The sequence below is a fragment of the Enhydra lutris genome, unplaced genomic scaffold, assembly GCF_002288905.1.
Source record: "Enhydra lutris kenyoni isolate GAN:26980312 unplaced genomic scaffold, ASM228890v2 scaffoldscaffold3, whole genome shotgun sequence".
NCBI classification, from domain to species: Eukaryota; Metazoa; Chordata; class Mammalia; order Carnivora; family Mustelidae; genus Enhydra; species Enhydra lutris.
The window spans coordinates 68,031,326-68,050,954 of record NW_019154087.1 but is presented as its reverse complement, the minus strand read 5'-3'; the positions used below and the strand labels follow the sequence as shown (position 1 = coordinate 68,050,954).

At 47.1% G+C, this 19,629-nt stretch overlaps 1 protein-coding gene across 4 annotated transcripts in view; it reads right to left on the bottom strand.

Moving 5' to 3' along the window:
* Positions 1–16,895: 16,895 nt before the first annotated feature.
* Positions 16,896–19,629, bottom strand: part of LOC111157320 (solute carrier family 10 member 7) — a 250,574-nt gene continuing 247,840 nt past the window's right edge. For 2 of the 4 annotated variants that reach the window (XM_022518639.1, XM_022518655.1), the window contains one exon: positions 16,896–19,136. In XM_022518639.1, the coding sequence (XP_022374347.1) occupies positions 19,107–19,136 (30 nt within the window). In that variant the 3' untranslated portion in view covers positions 16,896–19,106. Of the gene's footprint in view, positions 19,178–19,369; positions 19,553–19,629 lie in introns of those variants that run through there. The other 2 variants (XM_022518629.1, XM_022518648.1) reach the window with 2 other exon arrangements.

The following is a 19,629-nucleotide window of genomic DNA, read 5'->3' as shown; positions in this document are numbered from 1 at the left end:
TGGCTGCTGACTGGGGCTCAGCCAGGCCCCATGAGCATGGGCAGAAATTTCTTCCTTCTCTTCATGGCTTCTTATAGCACCGTTCCCAGAGGGGTGTTCCAAGCAGAAAAAAAAACAGAAGTTGAGAGTGGGGGGAGCTTTTCAGGCCTACCCTTGGAAGTAACATGGTTTCACTTCTGCCACTTCCCAGTGGTTACAGGAAGTCAAGAGCTAGCCTCCTTCTTCAATGGATTTGGCTTTCGGATGGGCGAAGTGGCAAAGGATTTGAAGCTCTCTTTAATTCTCCACCTCTCTAGTTAGACTGCTGGCCTGTCGCGGGGCTTCTTTGAGTGTAAAAGGAGGGGCTGTTCATCCCCAGGAGGAGCCCTGGGTCACCCTCCCCGCAAAGCATCGAAGGGGGTGAGGGAAATCTCAGGGTCAGGCATTTCCTCTTTGTCAGCTCCCCGGGGCAAAATAGTGAAGTGTGGCGGAAGAGTCAGCCAGACCTCTGAGTCTCTGCTTCCTCATCAGAGAAAACAGAATTCTTTACCGCTTTCAGTTGTCGGGAAGAGTAAACGCACGTTCAACCTTTAGCCAGCTATGACTAACTACTTAATGTCCCCTTGCAGCTGCAACACTATCTTTAAATCTAGTCCCTTTAGAGAAACTCTGTGACCACCCAAAATGTTATTCCCTTTCCATGACAGCTTCTCTCCTGTGGCCCCCCTCTCCTGCCCAGCAAATGGAGGTGGTCCCCGCACGAGTTGTCATGGTCGCCACTGGCTACAACTCCTGCTGGGGGTCAGACATTTTTGCGGAGACATTCTGAAGAAACTCTTCTTCAGCAGGGGCAGTGGAGTCCATAGACCTGCCTTCAGGAGACATAAAACCCCTCTGTTACTGTGAACTTGAAGGTCCTCTAAGCCTGGCTTCAGAGAAGCCCCAGAGGGGAGCCAGTAGGAAGTGTTAACCTCAAGGCATTTACTAAAGCACAAAGCCATTACAAGTTTAAAAAAAAAAAAAAAAAAGGCAAAGGATTCAAATGCAACATCTTAACATAGCTTTTTTGTTTTGTAGGAACAGCTACAGAACTGCTCTGTAAGCCATTTCTTCCAGAAGGGGGTTTAGGCTAAATAGACATTTAAGGGAAAAGAACAGAAAAACAATTGCTGAAAACTATATTTTCAAAACTCTTTGTATTCCAAACAAATTGATTGTGTTAATAACCGCAGATCCACAGTAGGGGTGAGCCTCAACCTTTATACATTGGGAGGCTATCTCTGATTTTTCTCATTGATTTCTCCCCTTGGATACAACACTTTTGCTAACTCGCAACTTAATGCTCGACTATAGTCTGATTGAATTATCCCACTGTTGAGGCTGTCTGGATTTTAATTTGCTGTGACAATGTTTGTTTTCCTTAAAAAAAAAAAAACAAAAAACAAAAAAACCCCCAAAACTCTAATTAACAACAATGACAAAAAAATGGGTCAACAAACCAGTAAATATTGAAACAAGTGTCATGTTTTATTTGAGAAGTTGTCTGGAGATGGCTGGCAATTTATGAATAAATTACAGACATACCCTCTCTCTTTCTTGGACTTTGGGGATTTATCAGTGATCCCAGCTTTTCTGGAATACAGGCTCTGTGATTTGATTTCATTCCACCCCAACCAACCCCTTCTTCTCAAAACGGTGTGTGGCAAGGAATTTCTTTTATTTAAAGTGAAATGAATTTACATTCCTTATTTTATTAAACTTGAGAGCATCTTCAGAAGAACTTTGCTCCCTCTGCAGATGGAAGGCCTTAGGGGGTTGCAAAACCAGGGGCAGTCACCTCTGGTTTAGAATATCAGGAGGGACTTTATGATAAAAGGAAGTCTGATGTTTCGTTCCTGATCCATGCAAAAAGGAAATGTGAACATTTTGAGACCCCGCTCCGTTGACAACTGGGTTGGAGCTGCCTGGACCACTGAGGCCTGTCAGATGTTTTCTTGGTGCCCTATGGCTTTGGAAACATAAATCTGTTTAGGTCAAGAGTCTCTAAAAGTCGTCGAGTGGCTTACCGTGGCTCTCAGAGCGAAGTGTCAACACGTGATTGACAGACAGGGAGCCCCGCCCCCGCCCCGCCTCCACCCCGCCCACCTTCCTGGCGCCCCGCCCCCGCTGCGAGGGCCTGCGCCCTGCTTCAACGCTGTACCGCTCCGCTGGGTTCCTTTGCTCTGGCTGTTCTTGTCGTCTGGAACCCGGTCCCCTCAGACACTCACAACCTTCAGAGCTTTCTTCCAGCGTTGCCTTATCAGAGAGGCTCTCCCGGCCATTACAGCCTCTTCTCACTCTCCTTGCCCCTCCCACTTTAGAATATTTATGGTCCTTCCTTTCCGGAGGCCAGACTCAGACGCTTCCCAAGGGCAGACACTTTGTTTTTCTCGTTGCTATTCCCCCAGCACCTAGAGCTGTTCTTCAGACACAGTAAGGAATCAATAAATGTTTGCTAAATGAGTGAATGAAAAGTTCAAGGTCCGTGTTCCTCTCCGCAGGCCTGGGTCTGGACTGAAGTCGAATGTGGGGGCCCTTGGGCGCTCGGGCATCAGGAGAGGCAGGTCGCTGTCTAGAGGCGAGCTAGAGCTCTGCGGCCCACGGTCTCCAGGGCAGGAAATGTCCTGTGTCTCAGATCCCAGGCTCCGGAGGTTCTCGGCAGGGAGGAACTGAGAACAGACTTAACCTCCCAATCCGAGGTGGGGCCGGAGGAGAGCTGAACGAAGTCTTTCCGAGAGGCTTACCTGTGCGCGCCCTTGGCTCAGTTTAGATGGTCTGGCACGCGGATTCTCAGCCTGCACACACTCCACATTTGGGGCGGATAATCTTTTGTTGCGGGGGTTGCCCTGTGCATCGTAAGATGGTTAGCAGCATCTCAGGCCTCTAGCCACTAGCTGACAGTAGCTCCCTCCTCCCCAGCTGTGACAACCAGAAGTGTCCCCAGACATCATCCAATGTCCCCTGGAGGCCTAAACCGCCCCCACGGGGGACCGCCGGTGTAGTAGCTAAGAGTTGCAACTGCAGGGCCCAGGATGAAGCAGCCTTTCCTGCATCATTTCCACATTCAGCGACGGAGCGGGCAGTGATGAGATAGAGAAACATAGGGCTCAAAAATTAGAAATGGTTTTAATGGTCATCTGACTCAGTGGTCTTGAACTTTTACCTTTGCTTAATTAGCTGGAACAATAAGAGCTGGATACTCTCCTTAAGCTTGTGTCTTTCCTTTTTCCTTCCCTCCCCCTTACTCCCTTTCCCTCCACCTTGACGAACTGCCCCTGGAAATTTAACCAACAAGCATGGCTAAAACTCGTTGAAAACACCTCCTTCTTATAGGTGAGGAGAAGAACAAGACTGCTGGGAACTCACAGTGAAACAACAAATTAATCTAGGGCCGTCCTCAGACTTCTTCCTTCCACCCTGATTTCTAATCCACTTTTCTCTCCAACACACTTGGCAGACCATTTGCTTTCTTGGAGCATGTTGGGTGCGGTAAATATTTCAGTGGATCCAGAGAGAGCCTGGAATCAAGCAGAAACATGCCTGGAGTGATTAATCTGCCTCTAACATTAGGACAGTGGGATGTGGGGAATGGCCACTCATGGTGGGCCAAGGTCTGACCTGCTGGGCTGGGACAAGGTCCCAGCACTGGGCTAGGGGAGAAGACCAACAAAAGGAAATGGAACCCATGGGCCCCCATGGTGCAGGTGCTGGCTGTCATTGACCCGCTACCCAGCTAAGAGCCACTACTAGATGTTTCTCTGGTTTGTAGCCACCATCTTGAACTGGTCTCTGTTTGTCCTTCCTTCACATGGCACGTCGGGAGGATATTTATCCATAGCTGATGGTGGGCTGTCTCTGCCAAGTGTTTTGTTACTTTATGGAGGAAAGAGGTTGCCTGGAAATACATTCCACTGGATATTAAAGAATGCATTTTCCTGATTTATAGTCAGGCTAGGCAAGGTTGTCTGAGAGGCAAGGAACCAATGGGAATATCTATTCTGACCAATGATTAATTATTATATCTAAAGTGATGTTTTCCTATCAACTGATAGGCTGGAAAAAGAGACTACAGCTTGCTAGGTTAGCACCGTGGGTCACAGATGTTGCCTCTGCATTTTCAGATTATATTATCCATTACAGGCAGTACCTTCTCATTTAGAAACATAATTTGTTGTTCTCTCAGACAAAAAAAAAAAAAAAAAAGGGGAAGAAAAAAAAGGAAAAAAAAAAAAAAGGCTGACATTTCACATGCAAGCCAAAGATTAGAATCACTGCACAGGACCACATATGGAAGTACATTAGGATGGGGTGTCCGTGAATCAAGGACACGAGGCAGCCTGTGCAGAGAGAGATGTAGTCAGCAGTGACTTCTGATCTTTATTATGCAAATGTGCGGCCCTGAGAGCCGGGCTGTTTAACCTCATCAGGGGAAATGTCGCTGATCATTTCAAGCTCTAAATGTAGCGCAAGCATTAGTACTATTATGTTATTATTATTATTATTTGCAGGGCATTATGTAAGCCCGAGCCCTCTGATTAAGATCAGCCCCTACTTGGCCAGACCCTCTGGGGCTGCAGATCAGCTCCTCTGGGTGTTAAAAAACAAACAGACAAGCAAACCTGTTTTGCTCTCTCTGTAGTGTTTGTGGAGGGGGAGCTTTCCAGACCAGCTGGAGATGGAGGAGGATCACAATGTCCAATTTGCAGTCCCACCTGCTTGATGACAAGCAGCCTCCTCTCTCCTGTGGTCGCGTGCCCCAGTGGCAGAGGTGAGGAGATGAAGCTTAAACAGAGTTTGGCGCGGGGCAGAAGAAGTGACAGCTCAGGGGGTGGGAATGGTGAGGAGGACTGGAGAGTGAGAGAGATGCTACATAAGATTAGAGAGGGAGGGACCTAGGGGGAGAAGCCCTTGACTCCAGCTCAGGTATCACTGTTACCTTCTAGAGCCATAAGGAACGCTGAAGGCAACACTGAAGGCAACTGCGTCTAAGAGGTGGAGATAAAAAGAGCTTTGGATCAAGCAACAAAGCAATAAGAAATGGAAGTCAAGGAAAAGAGAAACAACCAGGGGCAGTGATGAATGGCCTAGGGTGACAGAAGGCAGAGGCAAGACACAGGCTACCCATCTCCAGTATCCAGGTTTTAGGACCTGAGCTGGTAGAGTCTTGGTTTCCAGAAGAAAAAACTCCTGATGCAGGAAGCTAAGAGACATACAGCTATACTGAAATTCGGGGGAAACAAAAAGCAAGTTGTGTGTTTCCCCTTTTCCTCCCACAGCCTGGGGCGACGGGAAAGGTCCAACTTGAACACATCAATATTAATAAATAACTTTAATAAGTAATAAAGAGGGAGATTGGCTCATTGCATAATTGGAAAGACTAGAAACTTCTCCGTAGACCTTTAGAGTTCCTCTCATCTAGACCCAAATCTTTTAGCTATGAACACTGACATCGGGATCCCAAGCCAATTAAATCCGACTTCTTGAGAGTGGGGTCCATGTCCATAGTCATTAAAGCTTCCCAGGAGTTTTGAATGTGCTGCCATGGCTGGGAACCACTGTTTTATGTTCTGGAGAATATAAACTCCATAAAAGCAGGGATTTTTTGCAGGTTTGTTTTCTGCAATATCCCCTAGCATCTCGCACAATGCCTGGCACATAGCAGAACTTGAATGTAGATTCAGAGCATGAACAGGTAATGGGTGAAACAAGGCATTTCTGCAAGAGAAACAAGTCTGTATGAGGCCATTCAAGACATCTGTGGAGAGAGTTACCTCCCAGGGCCCCACGAACCATGCTCTCAGGCTCATGTTTGTGCCTCATTGTTCCAGCGTGAGTAGACACGCGACATGTTCCCAGGTCTTCCTGAGGGTACAGCAGAAGTAGTACCTGTGGGACCAGCAATTATTTTTATAGAATAGCCCTGGGGGGGCAGCATGGACCTGCTTCCATGGGCCATGCTTCCTGAAGGCTTCCCGTGGATCCCGGAGGAAAGCCTGTTGTCTTATCTCCAACCCTTTCTGGGGATGGTCGCCACTGACACGGAAGATGAGAGGTTTGAGCATGAAGGAGTGAAAAGGGAGGGCGCCTAAGCTGGAGACTTACTCGAAGCCCGAATCAGTTCTGAGTAATTAATTCAGATCACTTAGGTAGACACTGACTGAACACGGGGCACGCGGCAGAATCTGTATTAAAGGTTCAGGATACCAAGGGAAGTAAGGCACGGTCCCTTCGTCTAGGGAGTGGCCAGTGGCAGCGGGGCGAGATCACCTGATTTCCCAGCTGGGCCCTAGACCGAACACCAAGCTGAAGGTCATTACACCCAGTCCCTGACCCCAATCCACCTCTTCCCCCTGTCCCAAACTTCGGAATTCCCTTTTCAAAAGGAATCTGCTCTTTATGGAAGCCGAATATGTAGACGGATCAAAGCGCAGCTACTCTGGGGTGTGAAAAGTCCAGCTCGGCCACCTCTCCTTCGCTTGTCCCTCTGTCCCTCCTCAAGACACTTGGGGCTGAGAACAGCTCTAAGAAACCTGCTTCTCTAGATGGAGCAAGAGTCCTTCTGCCGGATGCTGGGAGAAAGGGGTGAGGGGGCAGCATTCTCTTAACTCACATGAGACGGTGCAGTGCACCCCCATGAAACCTTTGCGCTGAGAGATGCGTTGGGATCTCATGGTTCATTCCCATTTCCACAAAGCAACATGCTGTACGAAAGAAAAAAATAATATATTTGGGAGGTAGGAAGTTTGCCTTAACCCAAACTTGGCAGTGTGACTGACAAGTTCTCCTCTGGAAGGTCCTTCCATGTCTCAAAGCTCCGTCTCCACGTCTCTAAAATGGGGACAACAGGAATTACTTGACAGGTGTATTGTGAGCAATAGAACTTAAGGCTATTTTGAAATCCTGTTGTTTGAATCCCATGAGACTGTTTTTTCACCACGGGGCTCCAAACTTTTTGAAGGCATCTGCTGTCTCTGACACTATCAACAGCTGTCACACATCGTTGCTTCAGTGTCCACTTCTCAGAGAGGCCTGCCTGCACAGTTCATCCTGGTATCCCCTTACTCGTCATCACCCTCCAACCGTCAGCACACTCCCTGCCGCGTGGAGTCTGAGTGTGTTAGTAACTTTCCCCGCCGGTGGCTGAGGGATGGTCAGCGGTCACTTCTGGTGGCCTTTTCTTCCCTCCGGGTCCTGCTCGAGGTCTGGTCGGTGATGCATTTTGCATCAGTGGAGGGCGATCTTTTCTCTGAGGCAGGAGACCTGTCCCTTGGGCTACAGGAGGAGAGGTACTGCCGGGAGGGAGGCTCAGGAGGAACGCAGGGGTGTGGGCAGAGAGCTGAGCTGGTTTGGTGCAGGAGCGTCTCCTAGGCACCTCTTTGGGACACAGGCCAGACTGTGAGGCTGGAAAGTGCTAGCAAAACCACACATTCAATCGCAGGTGGAATCAGTGTGCCATCTCGCCCTTTGCTACTCACTCAACTATGTCTTGTTAGTTCCCTTCAGAGCCTCAACACGATGTCTTGTATGTCATCCATCTCTACCCTGACTATAATTCCCAGGAGATCGGGGCCTTATCTGCCTCAGTGGCCAGAGCCTAGAACAAGCCAATACAGAGGAAGTGCTCAAAATACATTTGTTGAATGGAGAAATAAATGACCAGCAGCTCTTTCATTACTACAAGCAGTAGCAGTGGTTGTGAGATGACTTGGAATCCACACAAGCAGATAAAAGTGAATCATCTTTGCCAGGCTCCCCAGAAAGGATGAGAAGGGTCAGAAGCCATTTGAGTTGCTTCTCACAGAATGTGGCCCGGGAATCTGTATTTGGGACTGAGGGTTTCCTCCGACCTCCACGAGGAGGCCCTTCCTGCTGTTCTGTGCAAAGTGAGTGAGGTTTTGTGACTAGACGGGGGCTGCCTGGGAGCCTGACCTGGGGGCCCCCCAGGAGCGCGGTGGGGGTGCACCCTGTCGTCCACGGGCCTCCGCACCATTCAGAGGCTCCAGACTGCTCGGGCCCTGCGCCAAGCTGCTCGGTTCCAGTGGGAAAGCTGACCTTGGCCAGGAAGAACCAGGAAGAGACACAAATGACTCATTGTCCCACATCCTCCAAGGTAAAAACCGAGCAGTGTGTGTGGCCTTTGGGGCTGGACATTATTGCCGCCTTGGCTTCCCCCACAGTCAAAATAAAAGCACTCAGCCAGCAACACATGCGCCGCCTAGGAAGGCGACCAATGGGTCTCTTTTGTGGCCCCGTTCCCCATGCTTTTTCTGAAGTTCGAGTTTCAAAATTCTGTCCATAGAACATGACGGTTTCCACTTCTAAAAGTAGAGCACGATTTTGTTTTAAAGACTTAAGGCAGCCTTCATTTCCAATCAAGGCCATGTGACGTTTTATGGCCTCGTGGGAGAAATGTGATATGTTTTCAGATCACGTGTGAAGGAGGTTTTGCTTGAATGTGCTTTATTTTTATTCAGGAGTTCGGGATTCAAGTCACTTACTCCTAAGATGTGCTCCTGCCTCTAGATTTCCACTAGAGGGCACTCTTGGAAAATATTTATCAATACATATTTTATTGCTCTGTCTAGGAAAATGCTGTGTTTTAAAAAAGAAGAAGAAAAAAAAAAACCAGTCCGTCTAAATTTCAGACGGCCTTTGCCTTCACTTGGAACTCTTCCTAATTCTCCTAGAAGCGCAGCCAGAGAGGGAAGCTGGGAAGCGAACAGGCAGCTGCTTCCCCCTTCCCCTGTCCTTTTGTCCACATGGGATGCAGCTGGCCAAGCGGCTAAGCCTGCCCACCAGCCGGAGCCCAAACCCCCTCTGCTCCGTGGGGGACCGGCACCCACAGACTGGGAATCACCTTGCAAAAGTGGCTGTGAGACGCTGAATTTCGGGGCCTCTGGAGTTCAGCCTTTGCGGAGCTCCCCTCCAAGGAGATTATCTGCTGCCCTTCCCTATAAGCTAGGAGTGGCCGGAAATCCTCAGAAAAGTGCCAGGAAAGGTCAGGGGGCAGCTGGGTGGCCAACAATTAAAAATAGGGCTTCCGGGCAGGCAGCCATGGAGATCTCGCTCGATATGTAAATAAGTGTAAATAAGACAGAGTCTTGGTGCTAGAAGGACGCTGTGCGGATTTTGTGTAGCCAGGGTGGTCCAGGAGAGTGGTGAGCAGCCTCTCCGCCCCCTACCCTCCACAGCCCGTGTTAGAAAAACAGATATTTTTTGCACCCCAAAAGAAATAACTCCACTGAGTTATTGGTGGAGGTGGGGAAGGGGTGGAAGGGATTATTCTTACAATTTTCTTACCCAATGAACAGAAGAATGTCAATGGGTACATTAGAACAGCTTTTAGCCACTAAAACCTCAATGCTGGGGCACATCTTAGACACAGGATTTCGCTCCCCCATCTCTGACATTCCTGTGACCCCTTGGAGTTAACGTCATTCCCTTATGTGAGTGACCTCATTCCATCCCGGAAACAGCCCCGGGAGGTGCCACCGTCCTCGTCATTTCAGAGCAGGAAACCAGACTCAGGGAGGAGTGGTGTTTTGATGACGGACGCAGCACAGGGGTGGGACTGGGGTTAGAAGCAGTTCACGGTCTTCCACGTATCATTTCACAGAGCATCTGCCGTGTGCCTGGCTCGGGGCTAGTGACCAAGAGGACGCTGCTTCTTGCCCTTCCTCAAAGACAGGCTCTCTAAATGTCAAGGCAAGCCCTTGGCCTTCACTTGGAAGTCGTCCTCATTCTCCCAGGAGCACAGCTAGAGAAGGAAGCCAGAAAGCACAAAGGCGGATGCTTCTTTTTGTGTACACGTGTGTGTCAGGGTGGCAAGAGCTTCCCCGGGCTGGGGGAGGCTGGGGAGGGCAGCAGGGAGGGCCCTTCCCGGAGATGTCTCACGTACTGGAAGATCCGGGCTAGTCCGAGGGCCCAGGACCACAGCTTGCTTCAGGCCCAGACTGCCAGGCAGGTGTCTATCCCATTCCTTTTGGGAGCCATTCCCTGCTGCTGACCTTGGCCCCTCTGTGACCTCCCACACGTGAGCACAGAAGCAATCCTCAAAAGGCTTCTCTCGGTCCTGGGGTTTTGTGCTGCAGGCTTCTTCATGCTCCGTTCCTCTTTGTGGAGGGGCGGCGGGGCTGCATTTGAAAGTAGCCTTGAGGACTCTGGGGAGAAGCTACGTGGTGGCTGCCGGTGACTCTGAAGGGCTGCCCTGTGGCTGGGGGCTGCAGCGGTGCAGGGAGTCGGAGGAGCGAAGGACAGAGGGGCGGGGTGGGGGGGGCAGCGGTCTCCCAAGCGTGCTCTGCAGACCCTGCTCTCGCTCTGCTCCATTCCGATTTTTTTTTTTCCATGAGCGTATATGACTTAATAACTAAAACCACAGGTGCGCGCACACACAGGCGCGCGCGCACGTGCGCGCACACACACGCACACGCACACGCACAGAGCTTTAAAATGTCGCTTCTGTCCAGTTTGTCAAGGAAAGTAACACCATATGCTGTAACAGTGAGTGCACATATGGGTAGAACCCTCGCAGAAATTCAGATGCAGCAGGGAATCTACATTAAAACTGTGGTATATGTGAACAACAACAGATACAATTGGGGTCATCCCTATTTGATAACGCTGGTGTGTCCCACAGAGAACGGGAACAGAATGAAAAATGCAAATTGGGCATTTCGGAGGTTCTTTCTGCTTCAGGAATCTCCGAGGAGAGGATGAGGAGACGGGGAAGTGAGAGAGGCAGGTGCCACGGAGGTCCGAGCCCTGTGCTTTCCTCTGTGCTCCCGTCTCTTCTCCCCACATCAACCAAACAAGAGGTGAGGTGAGGTCAAGCTCAGGTCTGGAGACCCCAGGCTCCTGTCCTAACAAGTGGGGTTTGAGGAACACAGGAGGGAGGGGAAAAGTGGGTTTCCCAGGGACTATGGGAAAGGTGGCTATGGGTCCCCTGGTTCTTTGCTCTCAGAGATAGCTCAGAAGATCCCTCCCCACACCTTAGCCAGGTTCCCACAAGCCAGGTGAACTGCACAGTCGTGGGACCTGCTGCTCTCACACTCTAGACCGTTCATAGAGGGGACCATCAATGTGCCTCATGCTGGCCCAGGGAATCCTGGACAGCAAACTTGCTGGGGATAGATACAAGCAGCTGAAGGGGCTCATTCTGTTAACAGCCAGAGTCTTGGGAGGACTGGGAGCTTCTTGGATGAGCCAGGAGGGGTGCAGCTCGGTGGCAATCCTGGAAAGCATTAAAAAAGAAGAATACCTTCGATAGTGAAGGTCTCCAGGGATGGCCCCAGAGTGGCACAGCGCTGACAGATTTCACAGCCCCCGTGAAGGGGAGGGGGCCAAGGAAGACACAGCCAAGAGAGACTGTGCTCTGTGTTTGTCAGAACCATTCCGGCGCTGGGTGTGAATTCCTCCTACGTGGCTGTGATGAGGAAAGCCCCGTGTGTGGGTGTCTGGTAGACACCCTTGCGAGGGGCTGGCAGTGCTTGTCTATGCACAGGAAGGGAAGGAGGATTTTTCTAAGCCTGAAGTGCCTTTAGACCAGTGGCTTTAATGCTCTTAAGAGGGAAGAAGAGAGGAAAATCAAATGCCCCAAGGGAACTGTCTCCTACTGCCCTTTACTAGAGAGCTTCGGGGTAAAGCTGTGGCATAGCCCACCCTGCCCAGCAGCCCCACACCTTTCACTGGACGGACTCAGCCACCAGGTCTCCCAGCCCAGCTCGGCCCAGCCAAGGAGAAAAATGTCCATTTAGATATTGTTCTATTACGATTTGGCTGCTCATCTTTCGATGCTGCAGAATCAGATTTTCTTAGCTGTTCCATCACTTCAAACGACTTGTTAAACAATGTCTTCAGACCAAAAAAATAAAAAATACAAGCAGATTAATAAAGCGCTAATGAAAGAGCTGAGACAAGGAGGCTGTCAGACCTGCACACAGAGAACGTTGAAATGCAGGCTCGCCTGACCTCAGGGACCTGCCTGACACCAGGGTGACTGTCGCCTGACTTTTCCTCTGTCTCCACAGAGTCGAGAGCTGCTTAGTGCCAAGTGTGATGTGGACACGTGTGCTGGATGGAGACAGAAACTCATTTTCCATCTGTCAAGCAACCTGACACAGAGCCGGTAATGATTTTCTGTCAGCTGAGGCCTGGCTGGATTTGAACCAGTGACCCAGAGGTAAAAGGCCCTGATGTAGGGCTCCCTCTACAATAACTGGCCTGCCTGGCCTTGTTATGCCTGGCCCAGTGTTCTCTCTTGCATCTGCCCATGCATGCTCCTCAGCCATTTGAGTTTTGGTTGGATCCTCACTTAGCATTTGGGGCTGAGTGGTTCATGTCCCAGGAGGGCAAGCAGGGATGCATGTGTGTCCTGGGGGAGTGAGAAGCAGAAGGGAGATGAAGGGCAGAGAGTTAGGGTCTCTTTGATGAGCTTGGGGCCAAAAACTACATGCTTCTCCCAGGCTGGGTGTCTGACCCTGACCTCAGGACCCTTGCACAGACAGCAGCCAGAGAGATGGCTCCCAAAGCAGATGGTGAAACAAGGAATGGGCATCGGAGAGGGATATTGAGTTCTCGATGCTCCGGCCTTGAAACAGTCATTATTATTTTTATTGATTGTTTTCATGAAAAGAAAAAAGTCCTTTCAGAAGCATTTGTAGATTGATTCATATGATGCTTTCCATTTACTGAGTGATAATTCAGTTACATGCTACTCTCCAAAAATAGTGTTTCATAATCAGAAGACATCTGTCCCCTGCCCCCCCTCCCCAGAATCAGGAAAGCAATCTGGAGGACTTTACAGGTTAACTCATTATTCAATAAACATTTATTGAGGTCCCTAACATCAGGCAAGCATTCTGCTAGTCATCAGGGTTACAGAGATAAGAAAAAACAAATTCTCCATTGAAGAAATGATTAATTTAGAGGGGGAGAGATATGTGGACAAAGATAGTCTGGCACAACCTGATAAGTGATATCATAGCAAGTAAAGAAATTCAGTAGGCAATTGTTAATAACCGATGACTGTGTCTCACAGCGGTGGGGGCTGTGGTGGGACCCTGAAAATGGGGAATCATTAGCAGAGGTGCTGGCTGTGTCAGCAACCCAGGAGGAAACCCAGGCTTCACCACTTATAAGCAGTGGCACCTGGAACTTAGCTTCTTGGAGCCTCCACTTTCTAATCTGTAAAATGGGAATGATCACACGAATGTCAAAAATGTCATAAGGGTTAAGTGGAGTGATTCACATAAACATTTAGCGGGGCTCTTGGCATGTGGCAGGTGATTGATAAATGTGCCCTGGATTGGAGAAAGGTATTATTGGAGGAAAAAATTAACATTTTTAAGGTATTTTAAGACAGTGGCAGCGGAGTGAGGAAAGTGCAGATTAAGGAGAGGACTTGTAGTAGGATCAAGAGAATTTGGTGACTAGTGAAGATGAAAAGGGAGAGGTGAAGGTCTTGGGGGAGGTCACCAGGCCTGGGTTGCTGTGGCAACATAGGAGGTGGGCTTGGGGAGGACTGAGTGCAGGGAAAGGAAGAGGTGGCTGGCTTTGTTTGCTTCAGGGGCGTGGGGTTGGAGGTGCCTTGAGATACCTATGTGGGAATGTCCAAATGTAGGGCTACCTATCCGGGAGCTCTTGCTGGTTTACAGAAGGTGGTTGATGCTAGAACTGTGGGAAAGGCACTGGGAAAGGCTGGGGGTGGGGGATGGGAAGAAAAATCAGATGCCAGAATTCCTGGAAATGTTAACCTTAAAGGGATGAGTGGAATGGACAGGCAGCCATGCCAGGACCATGGTGGCACTCTTGAGTGGAGAGGGGACGTTTCAGCCTGGATGCAGGGAGCTCAAGGAATGGCCCTCTGAGAGGGCTGTGACCACAGTGCCTGCTCTGGGAGCAGCCCCCAAACCAGAACTCATCCCAGGCAGGCAGTAGTCAATCGGAATCAATATGGGGGCAGCTCTGTCTGTGAAGTGATTTATCGGATGGTTCTGAGCCAGACTCAGGGCTTTTGGGGAAGTTGGGCAAAATTTCTGCTTGGAGTTCTTTGGAGGAGGCAGCAAATGGCATAAGCCAGATAGCATTGGTGGGGTGGGAAGACCTTCCTATCCCTGCTGGAAGACAGGGATTGCTGCAACCATCTTGAAATTCAGAATCCGATATCTTCATTAACTGATGAAGTAAGACTCATGCCCCGATCACTTCCTGACTTGACTAGTGACATTTAATGGACTTTGTAATAGGTCATTTGCATAATTAGAAGTCATGCAGAACTGAGCCTGACACCTGACTCTACACGTCCAGCATGGTTCACCCAGGTCCCATCCGTTGTTGGGCCATGATAATGGCTGCCACTTACTGAGTTCTTGCCAAGTGGCAGGAGCTGTGACAAACTGTGGAGATTATCACATTTTTTTTTTAAAGATTTTATTTATTTATTTGACAGACAGAGATCACAAGTAGGCAGAAAGGCAGACAGAGGGAGAGGGAGAGGAAGCAGGCTCCCTGCTGAGCAGAGAGCCCGATGCGGGGCTCGATCCCAGGACCCCGGGATCATGACCCGAGCTGAAAGCAGAGGCTTTAACCCACTGAACCACCCAGGCGCCCCGAGATTATCACATTTGATCCTAGTAACAAACCTAGGATGCCACACCAGTCTCTTTGGCTTTGTGAGGCGAAAGAGAGGTGAGCTGTAAACGGTATTTTGCTCCATCTCCAACAGGCATGGGACTTCTCAGGCACAGCTGCGGGGTGGCGGCTAAGGGGGCAGGGGTGCTGTCAGAACACACCACACATGAGACGCTTACAGCAGTGGGGCCCAGGTAGGAAGTCATGGTGGACACATCCTGGTGGAAAAGATACAGGATGAGTTTTGAGCACGTTGGCAAAAACCAGCCCAGGATGCCACGCTGACAATGGTGCTCTCTGTGAACACCCAGAGTCGGAGTCTAGAACTTCCAGTAGTGAGCACAAATCAACCACGTGGCAAGGATTTCACATCTGAAACAGTGGGGATTGAGGGAATGATCCATGTGTACAGTGGAGGCTAGGATCGACCTCTTCAGTGTGTTGTCTTTTCCTGTCAGCAGACACTAAGGCCTAGTTTCACAGAAACCCTGCGCTCCTTCCTTCCGACTGTCTGGAATTTCTGAGTTGTTGAAATCATCCAGGGGACCCTCGATGTCTCAGAAGGGTGCTGGAATTTCGTGGGTCTCGTCTTCACCCGTGTCCACAAACACATGCGCCCCAATAGATTGGTAGTGACATTTTACCGTTCATTTACCGTTCACAGTCATTTACCGTTCAATACAGTTTTTCAGAACTGGCTCTATAAATGAGTTTCCCAGGCTCTATGAGAACCTTTTTCCCCCTTTAAACGAGGTTCTATTTTACTCACATTTGAGAAACCATCCTATGGTGTAAGTAAGATTAATTGGCTTGCTAGAGAGAATAAACTCTTATAAGACCTTTCATTTATGTCTATTTACAAGCCAATGATAGGATGATAAACATAATAATCTGTATCTACTCTTCGTAGTGTGTTAAAACTCCTATAAGGGAAACTCTTATTTTTCATGCATATAAAGTAGTCACTAATTCCGATTGACCCAACCTGATTTAGCCTGAATTATTGAGGGTTTACTGTGCTGTCAGAGCAGAGATGATGGAAGCTGTTTGCTTATCACACCTGCAATGTCACCTTGGAGAGTTCATATTTACAGAGCTATGAAGTAAGGCATTTCTCTGAGTAGCAAGAGGCAGCTCCAGTCTTACTCAGATAGGAACAGCGTAAAGCAGTCTGTTTTCCTTGCAAATTAGTAATGATCTATATGTAGGGAAGCCCTCTTTCATCATTTTGAAGGTTCACGTCCTACCTATTAAGATCACAATTGAGAAAATCAATGCGTGTTTTCTGGTACTGCGCTGAACCAGGCCCTGTGCTAGGTAGGCACCGCAGAGAAACAGAAATGGGGGCCATGCTGTAGGAGACAAATGCAAAGTCATGATTAGACGATGCAAAGGTTTCAGAACTTGAAGGACAAATTCTAAGGGTGTGTCACAGGGAGCAAGTCTGGCACAGGCTGGGGGTGGGGGGGCAGAGCAGGAAAGCCTCGTGGAGGGGGCTGGCATCTCCAACAGCCTGCCAGAAGAAGAGGATTGCTAAGCCAAGAAGACAGCCAAAGAAGAAGACCCGAATATGGAATTCTACACAAGGTAAGACGCTTGTAAAGAAACACCATGTTTGGAAAACGCATTCCAAGGCTTCATCTTTTCTATCCCTTTAAATATGACAAGGGTGCCTAAAATTCAGAGCACCAAAATTTGGCCCCATCTGTTGGCTATGTTTCTCTTTTGGTTGTCAACCCTGTTGCAGAGAAAACAACTCTAACCAAAAAAGCAAGGGTGAATTTTGGATTTTAACATGATGCCGTGGTGGAGGTATTGATGACATGGATACCTGCACGATTATGAAACTTATGTGTTTTTAATCACAAATGGTACAATAGTGCCAGAATGAATAAAGAGAAATTGAGATAGACTTAGAAGGCATTATGACTGCATCTGAAACCAGGTTAAAAATAAGCCACAGGTTTTCTCGTGATTTGTGAAATATCTTTGTTTAATCATAGAATTATTTCCATCTTCCATTCATCATAAATAATCTACTTTATTATTTCACCAATCTTTTTGTAAAAATTTGGTATTTAGCATAAACAAACACTGAACATTAGCCAGAGGTGTGTTAGTTTTAAACAGAATAGGGAATTTTAAAAAAATACAAAGTTTAAAACTTAGAAAAGAACACATGAAAAGATCAACATCACCCATTTAAAAAAAATCCAATTTTGTAACAACCACTTAAAAAAAAACCCAGGTGGAAATATTAGTAAACATAAATATAATCTAATGTATTTCCTTCATAAATACATTTAGACAAAGAAATGCATGAACAGATAGCCTGACAGTGCATAACATAATAATAAAGTATTTTGAGGTGAATAATTAAATCCCAATAAGCATGAATTACAAATAAATTTTGATTTTATTTTTTATTCTTTATGGAAAAATATGCCACGGTATTTGTATAAAAAAAAGACATAGGCATAAACGTATCACTCAAGCCACCAAAATGCACTATGTAGAGATTATTTGAAAACAAAACACATTTTTTAAAGCATGTTATAGCATTTTCAGTTGAACCTTATCCCATAATCACACCTACTGTAGGTGTTAGACAAGAGAGGTAGATAAGTTGGGGAGGAAAAAAAATCAGTATTCTAATGCTAGGGAGAAGGAATTTTATAGCTCAGACAGATAGACAGACAACCCCACTGCTTCTAAAATTCCAAGAAACTTGTAGGAACAAAACATGAAAACCTTTCTATGCCCCATTTTTGAGCATCAAAAGTATTGAGCAAAATCACTGGAGTTTTAGATATAAGTGAAATTCTTGACAAACAGCCTGTCCACCACAGATTTTTGCAAAGTCTGGCACTGGCCTTAACATTTACATTGAGGATAACTCTTGTGAAACTTAGGAGTTCCAGTAATACTGAAATGGTTAGAAGAAACACAAGATGAGACCTGGCTGTGACGATAATATGAATTCATACCACTGGTAAACCTGGTAGGTGTCCAAGGAATGATCTTTTCTGTTGCTGAGCACACAGTCAGCATCAGTGTGACCCAGGATGCCAATATTGTCTGTCACACCAAGAAAGGACATGCAGAGAGGATGTGACAGAATGCTGGGCAGGAAACAGAGGGACAGCGTCCCCTAATTCTCTATATTGCTTTCTTCTCTATTTGGATCTACTGAAAGTTTGTCTGGCCCCAGTGGAAGCAAAGATTGAATATTCCTTTGAAAGCTGATGCCCAACTGGGGACTGTTTTATTTGATCTTTTGGTTAATGGATGGTTTTGCATTTTCTGTGCCCATTTTTCTTTCCATCTGGCTAGACAGAATGTGTATATGTAACATTTGTTTGTGTCCATGACCTTTATATTTTTATTTATTCATAAGAACAATATGATTTAATTTTTAAAAATTGCTGCAAACATTTGTCAAATCTGCCAAAGAAATTTTCATTAATAACTTGTCTCAAATGCCTTAAGTGTGCTTAATTCAAAGATGAAACAGGCTGCTTCTGGCTAAAAGGGGCAATTTGTGCTCAGACTTCTGTGTAACAAGAAAAAATTTTGGTTTCAGTTGTGGAATGTGAACATAATCCATCATTAATTGTTGCTGTTCTCAAACTGGAACATTTTTATGTCTCATATTTGGCTGTTAGGAGTTTGCAAGTGTGCTAGAAAACAGGTAAGAAAGAAATTGTGGCAGAAAAAGGGAAACTATCTGAAATATAATTTTAAAAATCCTGACTACCAAGTTCTGGAGTTTACCTCAAAACTTCACTTACTTATAACTCAAACATCAGGCTCTTTCTTTGAAGCAGCTTATAATAAATTTAAGACATATAACACCACAATCTCTTATAATGGGACTGAGGAATTTCTGTGTGGAAACTATCTGAAGGAATGTCTAAAGAATGATGTCAAGAAATGCAGATAACTTATGCCTTTCAGCATCAATGCAATCCATGACCCCTGCTGAGTTGATAAGGAAGAGGCATGTCACAGTTGTAGAAACAAAGAATCACACAGTAAATCAAAGTATTCATGAATAAGACTTTGGAAATTTTCACTGTCATCAGAAGGGCATTTTCCTGATGGTGTGACCTCATTTCAAACAGCACAGTAACTAGTGTAGGGTTGTTCTGCACCAAAGGTGGTATGAGGAAAGCATATTTGCTTTTTGTCATGATCATGGTTTCCCGTGTTTGGAAAGAAAAAAAAATTAAACCACTCCAAAATACGGTACCACCCCTGCCAGTAACCAACAAAGTAGGTTCTGGAAATAACGCTCCTGTCCAATACATTTTAAGGCACTTAAACTTTTTTTTATCATATTCTTGTGTAAAAAAATAAAATATGCATTGAAGCAACATTCACAAGTACAAGTCTTCAGAACTGTTTGTATGTACAATTCTGTACAAATATACATTGCTGCATAAAGAGTGCCTCCTTCGTTATACTGTTGGTCTCGTCAACTTCACTCCCTATAAGAAAGGACAACATGATGTTCAGAGCTGGACAGTATCTATGAACAAAATGAAAGCATCAATTAACACCAGATAATTTATGCTACTAGAAGGAAGACAAAGCCTGCCCACCCCGAGAACATTACATAACCAATGATCCAAACCTCTGGACACAAACAGGCCCACCTGCCCCCCTCATGGGCCAGAAGACTTTGCCCTTTCTCCAGCCCCAACCAGCTGCTCATACCATCCCACTGTGCACTGAAGGGGGGGGGGTCTCAATCAGCCTTATTTGTAAAGCAGAAGGGATACTCATGGATACCTTTATGGTTGATAGTTTGCATTTATGTTTGTGGTCAAATGGGATGGGCAAATATTCCATACTTTCTGGATTATTCTAAGGTAGCCAACACCTCCCGGGTTTGGAGTGGTTTCTGTGCAAAAGGAGAGTGAACAGCATTGTCCAATTTAGCCTCCCTTTTGGAAATGCCTGTGTCACTCTGCTTTTAAA